General features: G+C 40.4%; 1 protein-coding gene across 1 annotated transcript in view; it reads right to left on the bottom strand.

Annotated features, from left to right (window-relative positions):
• DIS3L2 (DIS3 like 3'-5' exoribonuclease 2) overlaps positions 1-25356 on the bottom strand; it is a 346542-nt gene that overhangs the window by 262350 nt on the left and 58836 nt on the right. Inside the window, exons 4-5 of the mRNA XM_080797894.1 lie at positions 18631-18684; positions 10276-10377 (exon numbers count right to left, since the gene is read on the bottom strand). Coding sequence (XP_080654020.1) covers positions 10276-10377; positions 18631-18684 — 156 coding nt within the window. The remainder of the gene's footprint in view (positions 1-10275; positions 10378-18630; positions 18685-25356) is intronic.

Consider the following 25356-nt stretch of genomic DNA (forward strand, 5'->3'; position numbering starts at 1 on the left):
TCTCAGTCTGATGGAAGTAGTACTCAACAGATATCTGGAGGATGAATGAACAGCATTATAGGTTCCCAGTGGGTATCAATATATCAAATCAACTTCAGCCTTTCTTACCATGATTTTAAGTATTCAAACAAAAAAAAAATATAGAAGCTAATTTCCTTTTCTTTTTCTTTTGAACATTTTATTTATTTATTTGACAGAGAGAGACACAGTGAGAGAGGGAACACAAGCAGGGGAAGTGGGAGAGGGAGAAGCAGGCTTCCTGCCGAGCAGGGAGCCTGATGCAAGGCTTAATCTCAGGACCCCAGGATCATGACCTGTGCCAAAGTCAGATGCTTAACGTCTGAGTCACCAGGTGCCCCGGAAGCAAATTTTCAATGAGTAGGAATTTCACTTGAAATCCACCCCTAACTCTTCAGCTAGTCAGATTCTGTTTCATACTGTGGAATGGTCTAAATGAGTCTCATTTTAATATGCTCTTGTCTTCCTCCTTTACTCTGATTTTCTCTGGGTTACTCACTATGGCTGCATCAACTAAGTTCCCAATCAAGCAAGGTAGGCAATATTTAAACAGCTTTGGCTCCTCCTATAGGAGGCCTTAGCTTTTAACCCACCTCCTACCTCCAAGATACCAGAACTTAATTCTGGGCTCCCAATCTCCCTTGGTACAACCAAAAAGAGGCCCAGAATTCTGGCTCCCAAGGTTGGTCTTCTGCTTTGGTTCTTGCTCCCAGTACCACCCTAGCCAATTCTCCTAGCCCAGCAATCAAATGTTATCCCTGACTCCCAGCCCAGTGGCTGCCTCTACCAGTCTGTTTACAGTAAGAGAGTCCATATCTCTGAACTCAGACCTCTGTCCCAAAGCACCAGAAGGACCCACCTCTTACATGACAACTGCCCACTTGCCTTCTTAATACCTGTGCCACATGCCCCCAGGAATCTGTGATCTACTGCTGGCTCGGGATGATAGCTGGGTCTGTAACCCCTTGTTCAGCAAGCTGTAGCTCTTGATTTAACTTTATACTTGGGTCAGCTCTCTCAGTATCTGATGCACTACCTCGAGCAGATGTCTGGTAAGGTTTCAACACATTCCCAACACCTGCCTTCATAATGCCCTGAGAAGCTATCATATTTGTCTAGTCTTAAGATAAAACCACTAGAATTCTGGGGTGCCTGGGTGGCTCAGTCAGTTAAGCACCTGCCTTCAGCTCAAGTCATGATCCCAGCATCCTGGAATCGAGCCCCGCATCGGGCTCCCTGCTGAGCAGGGAGTCTGCTTCTCCCTCTCCCTCTGCCTCTCCTCACTGATGGTTTGTTCTCTCTCTCTCCAATAAATAAATAAAATCTTTAAAAAAATAAAAACAAAACAAAACAAAAAAACCCACTAGAACTCTAGTTAATTTTTCCTAAGTTGTCTGTTTTCTAAGAATTAATACTAGGCCTTTGGTCATTTCAATTGATAAAATCATCCTTTTTACCCATGATGACAACTCAAGATACTACCTAATGCTAAGGCATGTATTATAATTTCCTGGATCTATGCTGATTTTTATGATACTTGACAATATCTAGCTATAGATTTAATAACTCTCTTCTTTAGATCTCTGAAATAACAAATGGCAATGAGATAATGAAATAAAAAGAAATGAATCTGAATCCCAACTCTGCCATTCCCTAGTTATACATTACCTAAATAAGTAAAACGTGTAAGCTAAGACTCGAGTGTCTCATTTACAAAACTGGGATAGAGACAACAGCAGACTAAATGGTGTGGGGCACTAAATACGGTTCCTGGTATACAGTAAGCACTGAAAAGTTAGCAATCTTCCAGCATCCACAGGGTCTATATAGGCTTACTTGTGATGTACTATACTGGAGTCTTAAAAGAAGGAAAATAACAGGATAAACTTATTATAGTTAATAAAAGATGAAGGACAAGGTTGTTTAATGAGTATGAATGAACTTGATGGGACAAAGGAAAGAAAAGGAAAAAGAAAGCGAGTGCAAGAGGCAGGGCGAAGATCAGATCAATTGCAAACAGAGGGCATTTACAGAGAAGAGCAGTATCTTGGGCTTCTGCAAAAGGGGCCAAGGTCTCCCTGGAGGGCAGGAGCTTGAGAACTGCTTTCCTTTACCAGTATCGGGGGAGCAAGGAGAGGGGCCGCAGCCCTCAGCCAATGACATGGCAGAGAAAGCCTTACCCCACATATTCCTCCCTGAAAGTGGAAATGTCCACAGTCCTCTCTTGCCAAATTGTTCTCAACCCAAGGCATTCTCATCCAAAAACAAACCAAACCATCCTTCAAACTTCACTGCAAATATAACCTCCTCTAGGAAATCGTCCCCAGTTCTCACAGAGTGTGGTGCTCCCATAACACCATGTATTTCTCTTGCTATACAATACTACAATTGTTTCCATTCCCATCCCAGCCAGCCAACAAGCTCCTTAACAGCAAAGCTGGGACCTTTTCCAGACAGTACCTCCAGCTTCAAGCACGGGACAGGCTGGCAGGAGGATCAGAAGCCAGTAGGTACCCTGCACAGCTCTAGGCAGAATCCCCAGGATTCGTGAAACAGCCTAATCCTTTGGAGGACATGTCTCCCTGACTTTGAAAACCTGAAGAAAACCACAGACCCTCTCCCTAGAAAAATGCACACGTCCACACACACACACACACACACACACACACACACACACAGACAAGGGAAAAATAAACCCTACAAGAGCCATAAGCTAAAAGTCATGAGATCTGGGTTCCACTCCCTGGTCCTGCCAAAAGCTCCAAGCTCTCAAACAAGTCACTTAATGTCCTAACTGGCAAAGTGAAGAAACTATCTTTTGCCCCCTCAACTATCCTTCATGAGACGTCTGTAATAAAAACTACACACATATGCTACAAACATGGAAGAATTCTGAAATTAAAATTGTTATATAAGAGCAAATTATTGTTTATGATTGCCTCACAGCTTGATTCTTTCACAGCTATCTATTTTGCCAAAAAAACATGCTGTGAAAGAAATTGACTATTTACTACTACAGCTAAAAGAATTGTTGTTTTTTTCTAAAACCCCAAAGGCCCTGTAGTTTACATACCCAAGAGGGGTGAGCAGCACAACAAGCATAAAGAAGCAAAGATGAATAATCCAATTAATTCACATTCGCTCACACCATTGACTACAGATTCCTCTGATAACAATATGCTTTTGTACTAACAAACCTGTAATACAATTGGCCAGTATGCTTTGAGATGTTTATATCCTACATGTCAGGGATGCTTGAGGACAGTCTGAATATTCTCTTCTCTCTAGTTTGACCCTGTCACCAACAACTGTCACAGGTCTCCCCGCTTCAGAATGGGAAGCTGTGAAATACTTACTCTAACTAATGAGGCCTAAGGGACATACCTAATGGGCTTGCTCATATGAAAAGCAATTGTCAGGCAGCCACTGCGAAGACCCTTAGGAGCTCCACAGAAAAGGGATAAGCAAGGAGCCCTGGGCCATCCTCTACATTCCAAATCTTCTGAAAGCTGAAGAGGGCTTCAATTCCCCTCATCTGCTACCAGCAACTCAAAGAGTCCTCTTTGCCAGTCTAAGCCTCACTCTGTATCCATAGCAACCCCCCCCCCAAGAGGATGTTATCAATAAAAACGGGGCTCAGGATCCACTAGATCAAAATACATCTTCCTAGATCTGAGCAGATCCCATGGATTCTGAAAGCCTGAGGTTGTTGACACCCATTTCACTGGACCTCTGCCCCTCTACACCCTCAGAATGCATCAGCCTTTTCTCTAAACCAGGCACAGCTGGGAAATTTTTGTTTTGTTTCACAAAAGTTGTCTTTTGAATGTTTGCAATATGTGATATCTGCTATTTCATTCCAGATATTGGTGACTTGTGCCTTTTCACATTTTTGTTAGTTGTACCAGAGGTTTATCAATTTATTGACTTTATCCTAGAACCAGCATTTTCTTTTCTGTCTTCAATTTCATTGATGTCTGCATTAGACACAGATGAAATTTAACCAGCATGGTTCATACCCCCTGAGGCAGGAGCACGGGTCTCTCCACAGTCTCGATTGACCTCTAAATGCTGGCCTACCCAAGAACTCAATACTAAGCCTTTTTGCCTTCAGCTACACTCTCTAGGTGATCTCATTCACTAGCGTGACTTTAACACCACACACGCTGATGACTCCCAAATTTACATCTCTAGCTTCAATCTTTCCTTGGAGCTAGGTTCATTTGTTCAAACATCTTGTTTTGCTTGTTACTTCATTTTCAGTCATTTGTATGACTTTATTGATATACAGTAAACTGCATACATTTAAAGTGCACAAACTGATTAGTCGTGACTTACATACACAATTATGAAACTATCCATCAAGATCATGAACATGCCCATCACCCTCAAAGCTGCCTTGGGGTCCCTTGGTAATCCATCTCTCCTGCTCCTGCCCCAGGCAACCAATGATCTGCCTTTCGTCCATACAAATTAGTCTGCATTTTCTAGAGTTTTATATAAATGGACTTATACAGAGTGTATTCTTTTTTGTTTCGCTTCTTTCATCCATCATAATTTATTCTGAGATTCATCCATGTTGCTGCATGTATCAGCAGTCCATTGATTTTTCTTTTTTAACTGCTGAGTTGTATTCGTTGAATAGGTATAGCAAAATTGGTTTTCATGCTGATGGACATTTGGGCTATTTCCAGTTTGGGGCTACTCAAAAAAAAAGCAGCTATGAATGCATATACAAACCTTTATGCAGACAAATGCCTTCATTTCCCTAAGGTAAATATCCAGGAATGGAATGGCTGGATCATGGTAAGGTATGTGCTTAACTTTTTAAGAAACTGCAAAACTGTGTTCCAAAGTGACTATATCAATTTTTAGTCCCACCAGCTGTGTATGTGGGTTCCAGTTGTTCTGTATCCTTCTCAACACTGGTTTTGGTCAATCATTATACCGTTCGCCATTCTAGCAGTTTTATAGTTCTACCTTGTGCTTTCAATTTGTATTATTTCTATTTTCTTTTTTTTTTAAGATTTTATTTATTTATTTGACAGAGAGAGAGAGAGATCACAAGTAGGCAGAGAGGCAGGCAGAGAGAAGGGGGGAAGCAGGCTCCCCGCTAAGCAGAGAGCCCGATGTGGGGCTCGATCCCAGGACCCTGAGATCATGACCTGAGCCCAACACAGATGCTTAATGACTGAGCCACCCAGGCACCACTTAATTTGTATTTTCTTAATGACTGATTATGTCAAGCATCTTTTCCTATGCTTATTTGCTATCCCTATATCTTATTTAGTAAAGTATCTCTTCAAATCTTTAATACAGTTTTAAATAGTTGTCTGTTACTGACTTAAAAGAGTTCTTTACAGTCTAGATAAAAGTCTTCGGTCAGATAAATGTTTTATAAATATTCTCTCCTAGTCTGTGGCTTGCCTTTTTGTAACAGTGTTTACTGAAGAGCAAAAGTTTGCAATATTGATTTAGTCAAATTTATTGATATTTTTTAATGTTTCATATTTAAGAAATATTTGTCAAATCTAAGATCACTAAAAATTTCCCCTCTTACAGAAAGTTCGTGCTTTTTACACAAACATTTATATCTACAATCCATTTCAAGTTAATTTCTGCAAATGGTACAAGGTAAGGGTCAAAGTTCACTATTTTTTATATGGCTACACAATTGTAATAGCTATTTGTTGAAAACAGATCCTTTCCACACTGAATTACCTTGACACCTTTGTAGAAAATCAATTAATCATATAGGTATAAGTCTATTTCAAGACTCTCTATTCTGCTCTATTGATCTGTATGTCTATCTTGACATTACCACACAGTCTTGATTCCCAGAACTTTATAGTAATTCTTGAAATCAGGCAATATGCGGCCTCCAATTTTGTTCTTCTTTGTTTTGGCTATCCTAGGCCCTTTGCACAACTATATAAATCTTACAACTAGTTTGTTAATTTCTATAAAGAAACCTGCTATGATTTTCTTTGGTATTGTGCTTAATCTATAGATCAATCTGAATAGAAATGGCATCTTAACAATATTGAGTCTTTTAATTCAAGAGCATGGTATTTTTCACCATTTACTGAAGTCTTATATAACTATGATGTTCATAGTTTTAGTGTACATGTCTTGTAATTGGTCAAAATTAAGTATATCATAATTTTGATCCTATTAAACAGATACTTCAATAAATTTTTTAATTTCCAATTTCCCATTGCTAGTATGTAGAAGTAAAATTGATTTTTTTAATATCAAAGTTCTGTCCTTCAACCTTGATAATCTCATTACTAGTTCTAGCAGCTTTTTGTCGATTCCTTAGGATTTTATAAATAGAAAATCATATCGTCTGAGAATAAAGAGAGTTTTACTTCTTCCTTTTCAATCTGAATGCTTTTTTTCTATTCTTTACTGTACTGGCTATAAATATCCAGTACAGTGTTGAATAAAAGGGATGAGAAGGGACATTCTTACCTCATTTCCAGTATTGGAGGAAAAACATTTAGTCTTTTACCTTACTAAGAATGGTGTCAGTTTTAAGTATCTCCTAAGTGTTCTTTTGCCAGCCTGAGGAAATAATCTTTTATTCCTAGTTTGCTGTGAGTTTTTACTATGAATGGTTGTGGACTTTTGTCAATTGTATTTTCTGCATCTATTAAAATGATGACATTGACTGAAATATGGTGTTTATTAATCTGTTAATACAGTGAATTTCATCAAATTGCTTTTCAAATATTAAACCAACTTTGCATTCCTACGATAAACCCCATTTGCTCATGTTGTGTTACCCTTTAATATAATAGGTTGCTGGATTCTATCTGCTAATATTTTGTTGAGGACTTTCAACTATGTTTGTGAGGAGTACTTGTCTGTAGCTTTCTTCTCTTATACTGCCTTTTCCTAGTTTTGATATTAAGGCAATGCTGCCTTCATAGGATGAGTTGAAAAAGAGTTCTTGTATTGTTATATAAGAAAGTTGTTAAGAGATTAAATTATAACAATTCTTACAAAAAAAAGAAAAAAAGATTTCTTCCTCTTGCATTTTCTGAAATCGTCTGCGTAGACTCGGGATTATTTCTTTCTTAAATGTTTAGTGGAATTTATGAGTAATGAGCCATCTATGCCTCCATACATTCTCAACATCTCCATTAACACGTCTGAAAAGAAATTAAAACTTAACATGGCCAAGCAGAACTCACAATTCTTGCACCCAAACATGCTCTTCCCTAACTATTCCTCATTTTAATTAATGACATCATACTCACCTATTTTGCTTAAACCAGAATTTAATCCTTGTTTCCCCCCTCTTTCACTCATCCTACTCCTCAAATCCATCTTCAAGTCCCATCAGCTCTACTTTCAAAATGTATCCCTACCCTCTCTCCATCTTTACTGTCATGACCCAGTATATGTCTCCTAACTGGCCATGCCAACACATATTGCCCCCACTACATTCCATTCTCCAAATAGCAGCCAGAGTGATTTTTGGCTAAATAACACCATGTCACTCCCGGGCTTAAAACTCCCATGTGGCCCTTAATCTCTTCTGCCTTTAGATATTAACTGTAAACCAGAAAAACAACAAGCTGTGTTAATGTAGCCTGCCTATACGGACTGTGGGAACAATGTAAGAATTTCAGTAAAATCTTATCTCCCTAACTAGCTCCAGTGACCTAGGAATTACAAAATCACAAACATAGGCCTCCTGGGAAAAAACACAACTTTGCTGTGTTGAGTCTCAAGGAGGTAGGTTTTTGTCTAGAAGCAAAGGCACCAAGGCATAAATAAGAAGGCTGAAGTCCTAAGCTATCCTTCTACAACTTGACAACAACACCTTCACCTCCAAACTACTCTCATCTTCTCAGGCTTCCTGTCCAAAGCAAGAGTACATCTGACAATACCAGGAGAGGCTATGCTTGCTGGTCTTAAATACAAATGGGGTGGGGGCGCCTGGGTGGCTCAGTTGGTTAAGCAACTGTCTTCAGTTCAGGTCATGATCCTGGAGTCCCGATACCAAGTCCCGTAACAGGCTCCCTGCTCAGCAGAGGGTCTGCTTCTCCCTCTGACCTGTCTTTCACTCATGCTCTCTCTCTCATTCTCTCTCTCTCTAATAAATAAATAAAATCTTTAAAAAATACAAATGGGGTGAAAAACAAAGAAAATAATGCAACCAATTTATTTATTCATATGTTTGTTTTTTTAGCCATCCCTTGCCACAGCCAAGGTAGGAAGGATGTTGGGCAACTTGGCCTTGCTCTCTTTGAATCAACTTCATCTACCTCTGCAGAGCACCATATGTGCTCTGCTATGTGCTCTCCATTCCTATTATTTCCAACAAGTCAACACCTTACACCTGCTCTGGTCAGCTCTAGACTCACCCAATTTGCTAATTACTCTTCTATTTCTTTCTATTCTACCCATTCTCACTCCTTAAGTCAAAGGAAACCACCATCTTTCTTGTTCCTTCTATGGATCATCTTCACTCTAATTCTGCCTCTTTATTCCTTCAAATGACCTCTAGGAATACTTCTTTAGTCTGACCAGGCCCTAATGCACTCTTCTTGTCTTCTTAGATCTCATTAACACTGTGCTAGATGTGTTCCAGAAAAGAGGAAGTGGCCTAAATCAATCTACGTTCCTAGGACCTGGAACCAACCTTTAGCTGTGCTTTTGGGAAATCAAGGGAGGATATAACCACAGCTGGCAGCAACTGGGGATGGGCTGGGGGATCAGGACTAGGATAACTGACTCTTATGAAACACTCTGCACTTAACTTCACGGCATTAATCATAATTATCCTTAATCTGTGTGTGATTAATACCTGTCTCTTCCTATCTGCACTCCCCATCAGACTAAAAGCTCCATGAAGGCAAGAGCTATATCTCTCTTGATCATTATTAACATACCTACACCCTATAAATGCCCATTCTAAGTCAGTTACTCTAGCCCTATCAGATAAAAACAAATTTGTCTTGACAAAGCTCTAAGATAAGGTAGTATTTCTCCCATTTTTGTAAAAGCTAATAATAAAAACTGACATTGCTTGAACTGCTACCATGGGTCAGGCACCATTTTTACATGTATTCTCATTTAATCTTCATGACAAACCTATGAAGTAGGTACTATAATTATTCCCATTTTACAGATGAGGCTTTTGAGGCACAGAAGGGTTATATAATTCACCCATGGTTATACAGATGAGTGGCAGAAATGGGATTCAAACCCAAGGAGCCTAGCCTAAAAGCCCATTCTATTAATCCCTACAGTACCTCTCACTGAAGATGACAGCATATTCCTCAATACCAGCGGACTGAGACAAATAAAATAAAAGATCTGAAGAAATGCTATAAAGAAATACCCAGATTTGGACCTGCAAGTTGCCAGTTCTATATGACAATTCAAAGAAACTGCTACTATGAATCATTCTAGTGCCTGACCTTTATTTAAAACAATAGTCAAAAACCACATTTTTCTTTTCAACTGACAGACATATATGGAGACTGAAACCCAGGATATTTTCCAGTTAAAAACATTTTCTTCTGGGGTGCCTGGGTGGCTCAGTGGTTAAAGCCTCTGCCTTTGGCTCAGGTCATGATCCCAGGGTCCTGGGATCGAGCCCCGTGTTGGGCTCTCTGCTCAGCGGTGAGCCTGCTTCCCCCTCCTTCTCTCTGCCTGCCTCTCTGCCTACTTGTGATCTCTGTCAAATAAATAAATAAAATCTTTAAAAAAAAGAAAACAAAAAAAACATTTTCTTCTGCCACCAGATCTCTGTTCTATAAAAAGAGAGGGTCTATTTTTGTCTGCCAAGGGAAGCCAAGGTTCCAAAGTGGAACCTACAGAACGAGGTGCATGTTGCCCAGGTTTTCCCGTAGAGGAACCAAGAACATGTGAAGACTGCCACCATGCCCATGCCTTTGTCTTTTCAGTTCTCCCATCATTAAATGTGGGAAAATAATACATGTCAGAAGTTTGAATGTACCCTGTAAGCTTTCCTTCTATCCTAAAAATTATCAGAAATCAAGGCAATGCATATGACAGGGAAGACAGATCACAGGGAGGGAACAAGGAAAACAACACAAATCATTGGATGTCTGCCCAGCAGATGCTTCTAAGTTCCAGGCACTGCATGGCCTGCTTCTGAGGCAAGCACAGGACCTGAGGAGTCCGTGACTGCTCCAGTTTATGTCTCACAGATGCATCATGGAATAAAAAGGCCCTGAGAGAAGGTTATTGTTAGAAAAGGAAAATTTAACTCACCTTCCATTGCTCTTCTGGAAGCAGCTTCACGACCACCAGATCCCCATTCAAGGCTCTATTACGAGCAACAACCCCATCGATAAAAATGTCCCGATCACCATCCTAGGTTGGAGAGAGAAAATAGTCAGCTTACCAAGACCTGGAACCAAATATTACTTCTTTGGTTTAAAAACTATAGACTCTACAATCTGTCCACGGGCTTAACAAGAACAGTAAGAGGGAAATCAGTCTCTGGAACTAATAGAAATGGGGATGAACACATAAAAACAGGTTAAGAGAATGTTAAAGAAATTTCAAAAACATAAGAGAAGATCTCCTACAGTCAAGCCAAAACCAAACAAAAATAAATACAGCAAAAAACTGAGACTACATGCTTTCATAACTGAAATGAGAAAGGAGTAAGTTATCCTTTCGTGTTTTAAATAAAGCATGATGATCCCTTTTCTACACTAACTGAATTTTTTTAAGTATCAAAGAAGGGTAAAACATAGAAGGTTTGCAAGAAAACAGAACAACAAAATATAATTCCCTAAGAAAACCAGCTGCAAGGACAGGAGCAACAACCAACTCCAGGATTTGAGTTCTCCAAGGAAGAAACCAGCAAAATCATAATCCTCCCACTGAGAAAATGACAGAGAAAGCAAACTACAGTTACTTTTATAGAGATCTAAGTAGAAGGCAAAGAAGAAAAGGAAAGGGACATGAGATTCATGTCCCTTCACTCTCTGACTGAGGAGCCGGGTGAACTCCCCACCATGAACACATGGCATGGACACCTTTGTCCTTAATCATATGCTTACAAATAACCCAGGTTAGGGACAGTGTGGTCTCAGGATCCTTGGGGTCACAGAAAGACCAGGGGCGCCTAAATGAAGCAGAGCTCCCAGGCATCAGAGCAGGGAAGCCGGCTGCAATCACCAAGCCCAGGAGTGGGCTCTCAGCTTGGGGTTGCCATAAACCTCCTCCTGAACCCCTCCATAACCCCTCCTGAAGCAGGGGCCCAGCAAGCGACAGAACCAGCAGGAGATTCCCCTTCTACCCCCAGGTGGAGTGACATGTTTGTGAGCTGCAGCAGTCTGCAGGGTTTGGAGACTCTAAGGGGGGTCATGTGCCAGAGGTAGAAACGCTCAGTCACAGGCTGGGTGAGCATAGGGTACCGACAGAGACCCGGGAGTGACTGACTGCCTTTCCCTGTGGGCACTGTGAGGAGGGGGGCCCCCAAGCTTTTGGCTCCAGGAGATTGGGAGGCTGCCATTTTCATTCTCATCCTCTAAAGCTAGGTGGAAACCCTTCAGGGAACAAAGCCACCATAGGACAATCTGGAGCAGATTAACCTGGCCCCCTGGCAAGGCTGGTGCAATTCTACCCGGGGGCAAGGACACCTGAAAATCAGCATAACAGGCCCCTCCCCCAGAAAACCAGCAAGAACACCAGCAAAGGCCAAGTTTACCTATCACAGAAAACAGCAAAACTTCAATCCTGGGGAAAATAGTATACAGAATTCATGTTTTTTTCCTCAAGACTCTTTAGTCTTTCAATTTTAAATTTTTTCTCTTTTTTTTTTTTTTAAAGACTTTATTTGTCAGAATGAGAGAGAGAGAGAGAAAGCACAACTGGGGGATTGGGAGGCAGAGGGAGAAGCAGGCCCCCTGAGAAGTGTATTATTAGAAATAACTGGGGCTCTGAGCAAGGAACCCAAAGGAGGACTCCATCCCAGGACCCTGGGATCATGAGTCGAAGGCAGACACCCCACCAACTGAGTCACCCAGGTATCCCTCTCTTTCCTTTTTCAGTGAATTTCTTATTTTGTCAAGTTTTTTTTTAAAATGGTTTTTAATTTTCATTTTTACAGTTAAATTCTATCTTTTAATTTTTTTTTGTATATATATATTTCATTTTGGGATACAGTTTCTTCTAATAAACAGACCAAAATACACCTAGAATCTAGTGTATGGCTCTATTCTTTTCACCTGTCTGATCATATTCTTTTTTATTGTTGTCGTTAAAGTCTTTAATATTCATCTTTACAGTTACATTCTATCCTCTCAATGTATTTAATTTAATTTTTGTATGTATATAAGTTTTTCTTTCTTTACAATTTCAAGATGTAGTTTCTTCTAACAAACCAACCAAAATAAACTCAGGATTTACAGTATTGCTTTGTTCTGTTCACCTGTCTGTTTATATTCCTTTTTTGTGTGTGGGTGGGTGGAATCTTTTAATGTTCATTTTTATAATTAGATTCTGTCCTTTCATTGTATTTAATTTTATTTTTGTACATATTTAAGTTCTTCTTTCTTTACAACTTTGGCATCTAGTTTTCTAACAAACAGACCAAAATACAGGATCCAGTGGATTGCTCTGTTTTGTCCACCTGCCTGATTATATTCTCTTTCTTTTTTTTTAATTTTTTTTTTCCAGTTCTGGGTCTCCTCTGATTTGTTTAGTGTCTATTTCTCTGGAGTCATCATTGCCATTTTAGTATTTTGTTCTCTTATTCATCTATTCTTCTCCAGACAGAATGACAAGATGGAAAAATTCACCATGTTGGAACTAGAGTTCAGAATAACAATTAAAAAGATACTAGCTGGGCTTGAAAAAAGCATAGAAGACACTAGAGGATCCCTTTCTGGAGAAATAAAAGAACTAAAATCTAATCCAATCAAAATTAAAAAGGCTATTAATGAGGTATAATAAAAAATGGAGGCTCTAACTGCTAGGATAAATGAGACAGAAGAGAGAATTAGTGATAAAGAAGACCAAATAATGGAGAATAAAGAAGTTGAGAAAAAGAGAGATGAATAACTACTGGATCATAAGGGGAGAATTCAAGAGATAAGTGATACCATAAGACAAAACTATTAGAATAATTGGGATCCCAAATAAGAAGAGAGAGGGGGCAGAAGGTATACTGGTATAGTAGAGAACTTCACTATCTGAGGAAGGAAACAGGCATCAAAATCCAAGAGGCACAGAAAACTCCCCTCAAAATCAATAAAAATAGGTCAACACCCAATATATAGTAGTGAAACTTACAAATCTCAGAGACAAAGAAAAAAATCCTAAAAGCAGCTCGGGGATAAGAGATCTGTAATCTATAAGGGTAGAAACATTAGACTGGCAGCAGACCTATCCACAGAGACCTGGCAGGCCAGAAAGGACTGGCATGATATATTCAGGGTGCTAAATGAGAAAAATATGCAGTCAAGGATACTTTATCCAGCTAGGATGTCATTCAAAATAGAAGGAGTGATAAAAAGCTTCCAAGACAAACAAAAACTAAAAGAATCTGTGATCGCCAAACCAGACTGGCAAGAAATATTAAAAGGGGTCCTCTAAAAGAAGAGAGAGCCCACGAGTAACACAGACCAGAAAGGAACAGAGATGATATACAGTAACAGTTACCTTATAAGCAATAGAATGGCACTAAATTCATATCTTTTAGTAGTTACCCTTAATGTAAATGGGCTAAATGCCCTAATCAAAAGACATAGGGTTTCAAATTGGATAAAAAAGCTGACCCATCAATATGATGGGTGGAAAACAATTTATCACGCTAATGGACATCAAAAGAAAGCTGGTGTGGCAATCCTTCTATCAGTTAAATTAGATTTTAAACAAAGACCATAACAAGGGATGAGGAAGGACACTATATCATAATTAAAGGGTCTACCCACCAAGAAGATCTAATAACTGTAAATATTTATGTCCTTAATGTGGGTGCAGCCAATTATACAAGCCAATTAATAGCAAAATCAAAGAAACACATGATAATAATACAGTAATAGTAGGGGACTTTAACACCCCCCCTACCGCAATGGACAGATCATCTAAGCAGAAGATCAGCAAGGAAATAACAGCTTTGAATGACACACTGGACCAGATGGACTTCACAGACATATTCAAAACATTCCATCCCAAAGCAAAAGTATACACATTCTTCTCGAGTGCCCATGGAAAATGTTCATTTTTCTTGAAGGAAGTAATAGCAAACAGGCTTAGAAAACCACCACTCAAAATTTTGTAGGTAGAGACACTTGGTATAGATAAGATTAAGACTACAGTTGATTATTGTAACATTTCAGTTAAAGTTAAAATTAGCATCCCAAATTCACCAAACCTGCCCTGCCAACACCAAAAATGGGACTTTAGACACTCAGCATTTTTTATAGTTTCCAATTACAAACCATGAGAGAGGTTTTAGAACAGTTTTTCTGTTCAGTTTCCAACCTAACCATGGGCAGAGAGCTGTGGCCTACACACATTGCCAAACCTGCCCCACCCTAGTCCCTGAGGGACCGCTACCATGTTAGCCACAAAGACAGAATCACTGCAGTTGGCCTCATGTTGAGCTTCTCAGAGGAATAAGGAAGAGGCAACCACCAAACAGAACGTGTACAACTGCAGGGTGGCACGTGGTCATCAATCGCTGCCTTCTGCAATTTATGTACCAACTGGAGCTCTCCAGCTTCCCCGGAATGTAGAGAGAGCTGTTTGGAGATCATCCCAACCCATGATCATGTAGTCAAAACACATGGAATAAAATGCCTCTCTCATAAACAGGTATACCACCCCCAGACAGCTCAGAGATTTAAGATGATAAGGTACTGGTATTGCCACATTCCCATCCGAAGAAATCCAGAAGAGCAGAGCCGAGCTGAACCTCAGACAATACACCAATCTCCAGGTATTGCGTCACTGCTCAGCTCTTAGTGGGTTCACTCAGAAGCCCATACCTATTGCAGAATCTCTTAAAGACCATAAACTTGGGAACAACTCAATATTAAAAGTTCAATTCATCACACTTAACTACTTTTAAAGGCTAAAGAGTTCAGCTCTTTATTTGAATGTCAAAGACTAGCTCTACTAAAAAAAAAGGAAAATGGATAATGAACCATCCTAGAGGAAACATAATGGGATCTGGGGGTAATCAACTAAATACTTAGGAAGCTTCCAAGCAGGGAGGACAAACCAAGAGCACTCTTTATCGATGGAATGGCTCCCCTTGGACAAAATACATTCCACAGATGTTCAAAGGGTTCCTCCCATGACAAGATGCACAAAAAAACTTATAAAACTTCTTGCATCAACATAATTCAGAATGGAACCTATGCTTTTTGTAAAAGTCAGTAAGAACCTAAATAATCAAATCTAGTCTATTTTTGTCTCTCCAAAAACTTTATAATTTTAAATTAGAATTCAGAATTTTAAAGTTGTAAGGAACATTAGACAATTTAATACATTGCTAGTTTTACAAATAAGTAAACTTTTCAATTTCCTATTGTCAGAGCAAAGGCTACATCTTCTTTTCTAACAACTCCTGTCTTTACTCTCCCTGCTTAAGCAGGGGACAGGTAACATTCAGGCCCTGGTTCTGCTATTCTACTCCTAATCCACCAGTGAACATTCTTCTAATTCATACCAGTTCACACTTGACGTAGACATGAGCTACATATACCCATAAATCCAGACCAGTGGTGGTTGTGGGATTTACCTACATATAATTTATTGTCTCTACTATCTCCTCCCTCCCTAGAATGCCTCTAAACACGGAAACTCACCAAACCCCCCCCACAAAACTAGAATGTAGGATTGTTCCAGTATCTACAACCAAAGCTCACAACTGGGCCTTGATAGAGCTTTTACAGTCAGTTCTTAGTTACTTAGAGGTGAACCTTTTAACATTTCTCTTCCCTCTGAGACAACATTACTACTCCATTAGTGGCCAAATACGAGAATAAGGGGCATAAAAATAAGCCAATCCTAATAACACAACTGTCTAAAAGTTTCTTAATAGGCCATTCCAGGAATATAATTTCAAGCAGGAGAACAACTTGGGCTTTTGAAACATTAGTAACTTATGTTTCTTAACTTCCTTTAACAAGCCAAATTAAACTGTGGCAACAAATCATTTGCACCTATAAATCAGATGAATTTAAATTATAGGCACCTAACTAGGCCCCGCAATTTAGAGGATCTCTTCCCTGGCCCTTCTCCAGTCACACTCCTCCCCACAAGTAAAGAGATCTCAGGGCCAAATGGATGTGCATCCTAGGGTAATCAGTCCCAAGCCCACTTCCAAGGCATACATAAGCATCTTCCCCAGGTCTGTCTGCCTAGAGACAGACCACAGTCACTGGTGGCACCCATGGCACCCCGTGGACTTAACAGGTGGTTAAAGGGCAGGCATTTCTAAGGCATGTGTACAGAACTTAGACATGTGGGATAAGATGCTCAAACAGATGCATGCAAGGGCCCTTAATGAATGGGCGGGGGGAGGCAATGGAGACAGCAAAGAGAGGACAGGAAGGTAGGACTAGGAAGGGAAGAGGGGCAGGCCAGAGGCAGACCCTCTCCATCTGGCCACACTTTAGGATGGAGCTCCAAGGACTGTGAGAATTCTACATTTGAACCCAGGTACACAGAGGTATATTTAACAAGAAATATATTTTATTTGTCATGAATGTATTTTACCTAACAGTTTGTTAGTTTGATATATATAACTTCTAAATTTATTTATTTATTTATTTATTTATTTATTTATATTTTTAAATCAAAGAGAAAGAGTAAGCACAAGCAGGGGGAGTGGGAGGCAGGGGAAGAAACAGGTTCCCCACTGAGCAAAGACTCCCATGTAGGACTCAATCCCAGGACCCTGGGATCATGAACTGAGCTGAAGGCAGCCACCCAACCGGCTGAGCCACCCAAGCATCCCTAACATCTGAATATTTAATATAAGGTATGTGTGCCTCCTTTTGTACTCTTGTCCTAGGTCCACACTTGTCAGGAACCAGCCTACCAGGGATCTAACATAGGGAAGTTCAATACCGTGTACTCAGGGAAGAAAACAAGCAAGCAGTCAAATTTTCAAAATGCTCTATGTAGTTCCCCTTAACGTTCCAGTCAATGACAGCAAACTTCAGTGCACACAGGAGATGGGAGGCTTGTAATCTGCTCAGCTCCCAGCTGTCTCTCAGGATGAACTCCTTACTCCACTGACCATGATTCTCGTGCTTAGTAACTCATGTTCTTCATACTTCAGGACCCTATTATAATTGAGCTCCCTCAACTGGTATGCCAATGAAGAAAGATTTACTCTTTCTAAAGTAGAGAAAATGCTAGTTATGTGGGACTTATTAAGAGATTATCTGTCTCTAACATGGCATATTCCTAAGAGATTTTCATGGGTAATTTTTATGATTACTGAATATGATTTTTACCTTACTAGCAAAGTCGGGAATCGAACACCATGTCAACTGTGCTTCCGTGGGAGGACAAACCTGCCCCTGCAGTTAAGTCACTGCATCAAAGCTGACCCTCAGCTGTCAGAATACACAGCATGGTCTGTCATGGAAGCAGAACAGGGTTCAGAGAGTACACAGTGACATGTCAGTGATACTTTTTATCTAATCCACTGGATAAGATGGAACCTGAGATACAAATGTGGATCCTTGACTTCTATAGGGCAAGGGGGAAAAAAGAACTAAACTGAGCTTGAGAACAGGCCTTAAGGTTACTGGAAACCACCACCACTGGGGAAGCACATGACTAAACTTGTATTCTCACTCAACTCGTTATTGAACATCATAAAGTATGTTAACTGAAATACATATACGTATTCCATTTCCTCATCTATAAGCTCAGGTTTACTCCTATGCTCTACTCCACTGCTAAAATATCTATAATTCTATGGCTATCTTACTTACAGTAGCCTGGAAAAGTCATGTCGGGAATTTGACAACATTGCCCTCCTAGCTTTGCACAATCCAGCCTTATCCAGAGACCTCCTGTGAACTATATGTCAGAGCAAAGAGCCTGGTAAAATGAGTCATGAACGGAAGAAAGGATATAAAGACCCAACAGTGAAGAGCCTTGGACCAAGTCCTATCACCTGAAGAAAAAGTGAAGTGAGAAACTCTGACCAAAAGAAAAAAGCATTACTTTTTTTTTTTTTTTGACAAATCTGCAGATTAGCTCATGCAGTAGATCGAAAGTAGATAGCATATTTGTTTGGGAAAGATTAACTTAAATCAGTGGAAAAACTCATAAATCCCTTTAAGCTATAAACCAAGGGTGTCCAGCTACAAAAACTGGTGGGTGTCTGTGCGGGGTCAGCTGCTCGCCGCAGCCCTAGTAACAAATGCCATCCCCGCCACTCACACTGTGAGTTTACTACTGGCAGAGGGTTTGTTAACCAAAGGTAAATTGTGCTTATTTAAATTTGAAACAAATCCTTGCCCATCCTGATTTTGTTTTACTACTCTGCTTTTTAGTTAGAATATATGATTTCAGTTTCAGAGCACACTTAAAAAATTAAATGTGACATTAAGTTTATTATAAAGTCATTGAACTTACCGGGGAAGGAATGAAGGCTTCATGAAACTTCTTTGGATTAATTCTCAATACACCCTTTAAAATAAAAAAATGAAATCTGTGAAAATTTAACTAGTTATCCACTTAGAAGATTACCATACATATGTTATTCTCCAATAAAAAGTTTCTGAATTAATTAAACAGCTCAATCTACAAAACAACTTAGGCATAGGAGAACTACTCATTAAATGCATGAAATGTGATTTCTACTGATGTCTGTAACACAGGGTTCCATCAAAAACTGAAAGGCCACACTGGCACCTGGCTGTGAACAGGCAGAGGTGAGAAGGAGGAGAGCTTGGCCTGGAGTGGGAAAGCGGCAGCTACTGGGATTTTTTTGTGCCCCCGTATGCTAGGCTTCACACTGCAACCTTTACTTTAAGAACAAGATTATATGGGGATTACATCTCACTACATAATGGCCTTTTTTATTCACTGAGACCTTTCCACGCTTGCTTGTTTCCGTGACAATTTTCAAAAGGATACAGGTTGATTTCCAACCTGGATACTTAACCTTGAGAGACCAGATGCATATTTTTTACTCTGGCTCTTCTACAGAGCTGAATGAGTCAATAATTCAAAATGGTCCAGAACTAGCTCTTAATGTAAATGGGAATCCTGGCTCCGAGAGCCAGGCCACCCAGTCTGCCTTCACCTTCATGTTATTCCAGCACCAAATCAGGGTCTGCTTCTATTTACGCACAGGGGTGCAGATGGGGGCCGTCTTCAATAGCAGGTCAGTATTTTAGGCTCTTGCAGGAGCCTAAAATATGCAGGAGCCTAAAATATGCTTCAAATGCAGCTGCATTTGAAGGCCACTGGAACACATGGAGAGAGGCAGTTGTTTTCCTAAGAGCCAGCCTCAAAGGGTGTCTTGAGAAAGTGTTTCAAATAACATTTCCCCCCTAAAATGCTAGAAGACTCAAAGAGACATTAATTAACAAAACAGGTGAAGGCATAAAATAAAGGAGAAAATACTCTCCCCTTCACTGGTGTACCATGTGTGTTTACATTATGAATTTCCACACAACAGTTTATGCTATTGTTAACATCCCATGTAGACTTAATTTAAGATTTATTGAATACCATACTCAAGACACTGAGACAATGTGGAGAGAGAGTGGTGATCAAGCTCAGTCCTTGTTTATGAGGTAAAATATGAAGGCTGCCATAAGTGAGGATACAGCTGACTTACAGCTGGGGCCACCAGGAAAGGCTCCACAGACAGTGTCTGACTTGGTCCTTGATGGAGGAGAAAAACTTGCCGATAAATAAGAAGGGAAACAAAGGCAAAGACCATGTAAGCAAGAGTGCTTAAGAGGGCAAACACTCGTCTCCCATCACGCTGTCACTCTGCTTAGGGTAAGAGAAAGAGGGGGTGGGAAACAAGGCAGGCAAAGCTCTCTGAAGCCACTCTTTTTTTATGAATGTCACTGCAATTTCACAGCTAAAACAGCTGGTTTTGCTGTTGTTGTTGTTGTTGTTGTTGTTGGAGGAAGACAAAACACTTATTACATTTATCCAAATCTCCTGAAGGTTCACATGGCAGGCACTATGCCTCCTGATGGGGACACAATGGAGAGGAGTAACAGCCTGCCCTCACAAAGCATGTGTCCGGTGAGGGGAAGACACTCCAAATAAATAAAGTCCATTCGCTCAAGTTAAATTTTTTAAAAATTCATTTTCTGATTCTAGGCACTGCTTTCTGACCTAAGGTTTGTTTTGTTTTTTCCCCCTCAGCTGCTATTTTTCTATCATCCTTTCCAGCTCAGGGAATGGTTACTACCTAAGGAAGTAAAGAGAGGCAAGAATGCCTTCTGCTGTCAGAGGGCCTTTAAGCACAAAGCACGTGGAGAGACTAACACTGGGCTCAAAGGAGAGAGGTTGCTCAGGGCTCTGGCTAGGTTCTATTTAAAAGAACGGATATTAAAAGGACCTTCAAGATTCTATTCTTGATTGCCTATCCCAAAGACCCTGATATATAAAAGCATACAGGGGAAGACAGAAGCCTTGTTCAAGAAAAACATTTGCAGGTTGAGTGGAGCATACTCTTAAGAAACTGACCTCAGGAACAGATTCCCTTGGGAGTGTAAATCATACTGAGGAAAAAGAAACTTCTACCAGAATTTCACAGCAGACCAGAGTCCACCCCACAGCCTAATGAAGGTAACTGTCAGTAAACCATGTCAAGAAACAGTCTTTTAACTAAAAGATACTTCCAGCAAGGTTTTGTCTTACTCACCTTCCAAAGTCCAGGACTTCCATTTCTACATTTTTATGACTATCACCTAATCTACTCCAATCCCTCTTCACTCATCTTCCTCCTCAACCCCTTCCTGCCCTGGGACTTGATCAGTGGGGCTCCTACATGCTCCACCTCCTCTCTGAATGCTCCTCTGCTCTTTGACTTAAGGGAAACCTGGCTGTCCCCTTGATGTGATCACTTCCCTTGAAGTGCTCTCAAAGAGAGTCTATCTCTCCTGTGCCATGTGTCTCAGGGACCAGAAGAAGAAGGTTCTCCCCTGCTTCCCCACTCTAGCTTTAAAATTATTTTTTTCTCTCCGTTCTTGATTAAAATCCAGATCCTCTGAAGATCATATCATTAGCTCCTGCCTCGTCCTCAGTGCTATCAACTTCAAACCTTTTGATAGTATCCGTGATTCAGTAATGCTTTGACTTGTAGCTCACTGTCTTCCTCTGCACCACCATTCCTATAAACACTTACAGAACTTTGTATCCATGTGGTTGATGAGACAACCCTAGCCAGTCACTCTAGCCACCTTTTTTTCTCCACCCACCCTAACCACTCTCCCCCATGTTCACTGCTGTCTCTTGGCACCACTGCTAATGATACCAACTCCAGACATGAAAACTCAAATATCACACTTTCTAATCACAATCTTCTAACCTTCTATTTCACTTAAGGTAAAAACCCCACTTCAATAATTCTTTGTCTTCACTAAGACTTCCAACCCATGGAGCTGACCACATTTTGTCCCCACACTATGTTTAGTGTGGCCACCTAGTTGCCATAACCTAGTTGCCATAACCTTGGCCACCTAGTTGCCATGACCTGCCACTACCTCCTGCCCTTGCAAACTCTGAGTCCTGGGTCCACTCTCCCTCTTCTATTCAACTAGCAGGCCCTCTCAGTTAACCCCAACTATCTGCCTTCTCCATGCCTATACCCAAGGAACTGAACGTTACTGTAGGAAAATACCACACAAACAGACTAATTAGCCTAACTTGGCAATCACAAACATGTTTTATTTGGCTTACAGGATGTTTGAGAATACTTAAAGCAAAGGAATTTCACACATAAATATGTATTTCCATATTTTCTTGAAAAACCGGCTAACCCTCCATGGCAGCAACCACCTGAGTTGAATAGCAAAAACTTCTCTTATATCAATAAAAAAAAAATCTCAAATACACTTATATAAATATACTACATGTTACAGGCTGTTTTAAGAGTTTTATATCCATCAGCTAATTTAACCCTCAAATCAATCCTACAAGGTAAGCACTACTGTCCTCCCTTTCACCAATGAGAACACTGAGGTACTGAGAGGTGCCCACCCATGCATCATTCAAGCCCAGCATTCTGGTTCCAGAGTCCTCGCTCATAACTGCCTCAGACTGCCTCTGCTTGACACGGTCATCACCAGGGCCTCTCTGCTCATTTATGCCATCTGCTCCCTTCCCCCAACACCCCAGCACCACCTTCCAGCCCTCTGTCTTCCCTGCCTCAGTTAATGGCAACATCATCCATCTAGTGGCTCAACTCAAAACTTAGGAGTCCTGAATGTGATACAATACATTAATAAAAGAAAGAGTAAGAACCATATGATACTCTCAATAGATGCTGAAAAAGCATTTGACAAAGTGCAGCATCCCTTCCTGATTAAAACTCTTCAAAGTGTAGGGATAGAAGGCACATACCTCAATATTATCAAAGCCATCTATGAAAAACCCACCGCAAATACCATTCTCAATGGAGAAAAACTGAAAGCTTTTCCGCTAAGGTCAGGAACACGGCAGGGATGTCCGTTATCACCACTGCTGTTCAATATAGTACTAGAAGTCCTAGCCTCAGCAATCAGACAACAAAAAGAAATTAAAGGCATCCAAATCGGCAAAGAAGAAGTCAAACTATCACTCTTTGCAGATGATATGATATTATATGTGGAAAACCCAAAAGGCTCCACTCCAAAACTGCTAGAACTTATACAGGAATTCAGTAAAGTGTCAGGATATAAAGTCAATGCACAGAAATCAGTCGCATTTCTTTACACTAACAACAAGACAGAAGAAAGAGAAATTGAGGAGTCAGTCCCATTTACAATCATACCCAAAACCATAAGATATCTAGGAATAAATCTAACCAAAGAGGCAAAGAATCTATACTCAGAAAACTATAAAGTACTCATGAAAGAAATTGAGGAAGACACAAAGAAATGGAAAAATATTCCATGCTCATGGATTGGAAGAACAAATACTGTGAAAATGTCTATTCTACCTAAAGCAATCTACACATTTAATGCAATCCCTATCAAAATCCCATCCATTTTTTTTAAAGAAATAGAACAAATAATCCTAAAATTTATATGGAACCAGAAAAGACCTCGAATAGCCAAAGGAATATTGAAAAAGAAAGCCAAAGTCGGTGGCATCACAATTCCAGACTTCAAGCTCTATTACAAAGCTGTCATCATCAAGACAGTATGGTACTGGCACAAAAACAGACATATAGACCAATGGAACAGAATAGAGAGCCCAGAAATAGACCCTCAACTCTATGGTCAACTAATCTTCGACAAAGCAGGAAAGAATATCCAATGGAAAAAAGACAGCCTCTTCAACAAATGGTGCTGGGAAATTTGGACAGCCACATGCAGAAAAATGAAATTGGACTATTTCCTTACACCACACACGAAAATAGACTCAAAATGGATGAAGGACCTCAATGTGCGAAAGGAATCTATCAAAATCCTTGAGGAGAATGCAGGCAGCAACCTCTTTGACCTCAACCGCAGCAACTTCTTCCTAGGAACATCGCCAAAGGCAACAGAAGCAAGGGCAAAAATGAACTATTGGGATTTCATCAAGATCAAAAGCTTTTGCACAGCAAAGGAAACAGTTAACAAAACCAAAAGACAACTGACAGAATGGGAGAAGATATTTGCAAACGACATATCAGATAAAGGGCTAGTATCCAAAATCTATAAAGAGCTTATCAAACTCAATACCCAAAGAACAAATAATCCAGTCAAGAAATGGGCAGAGGACATGAACAGACATTTCTGCAAAGAAGACATCCAGATGGCCAACAGACACATGAAAAAATGCTCCACATCACTCGGCATCAGGTAAATACAAATCAAAACCACAATGAGATACCACCTCACACCAGTCAGAATGGCTAAAATTAACAAGTCAAGAAATGACAGATGCTGGCGAGGATGCGGAGAAAGGGGAACCCTCCTACACTGCTGGTGGGAATGCAAGCTGGTGCAACCACTCTGGAAAACAGTGTAGAGGTTCCTCAAAAAACTGAAAATAGAGCTACCCTACGACCCAGCAATTGCACTCCTGGGTATATATCCTAAAGATACAAACGTGGTGCTCCGAAGGGGCACGTGCACCCGAATGTTTATAGCAGCAATGTCCACAATAGCCAAACTGTGGAAAGAGCCTAGATGTCCATCAACAGATGAATGGATAAAGAAGATGTGGTATATATACACAATGGAATACTATGCAGCCATCAAAAGACATGAAATCTTGCCATTTGCGACGACGTGGATGGAACTAGAGGGTATCATGCTTAGCGAAATAAGTCAGTTGGAGAAAGACAACTATCATATGATCTCTTTGATATGAGGAAGTGGAGATGCAAGGCGGGGGGGGTTTGGGGGGAGGTAGGAAAAGAAAAAATGAAAAGATGGGATTGGGACGGAGACAAACCATAAAAGACTCAATCTCAAGAAACAGACTGAGGGTTGCGGGGGGGAGGGGGGACGGGAGAGGGTGGTGGGGAAATGGACATTGGGGAGGGTATGGGCTATGATGAGTGCTGTGAAATGTGTAAACCTGACGATTCACAGACCTGTACCCCTGGGGATAAAAATACATTATATGTTTATTAAAATAAAAAAATTAAAAAAAAAAAAACAAAAAAAAACTTAGGAGTCCTGTTTTATTCCTCCCTTTGCCTCGCCTTCACATTTAAGCCACCATCCTCCTGCCAGTTCCAGCTCGGCCATCATCCATTCCCCGCCATCTTGACTGCCACCACCCTTCTTTCCTTGCCCTGTTTACTCTAATGGCCTTCCACATGGTCACCCAGCTTCCACTCGAGTCTGTTCACCTCACAACGGTCAGAGAGGTATTTTTAAAGCATAAAATACATCATGCCCTCTCCCTACTGAAACCCTTCAGCTTCAGTAACTAAACTACTCTTCTAGCTGTGGCAACTGCCTAACTTTCCAGCTTATTCCCGTATCTTAATTCCCTTTGCTCACTGTGTCCAACAGCTCCCTTCATGTTCCTCAAAAACACCAGGCCTTTTTTCTGCCTGCCATTCTTCCTCAAGCTGGTCTCTCTGCCTGTGATAATGTTCTTTGCCTAATTCTCCTGAGAGCTGGCTCATTTCCACCCTTCAGCTCTCAGCTCAGAAATCACCTGCTCAGAGCAGCCTAACCACCC

This window comes from Martes martes, assembly GCF_963455335.1.
Source record: "Martes martes genome assembly, chromosome: 3".
NCBI lineage: Eukaryota > Metazoa > Chordata > Mammalia > Carnivora > Mustelidae > Martes > Martes martes.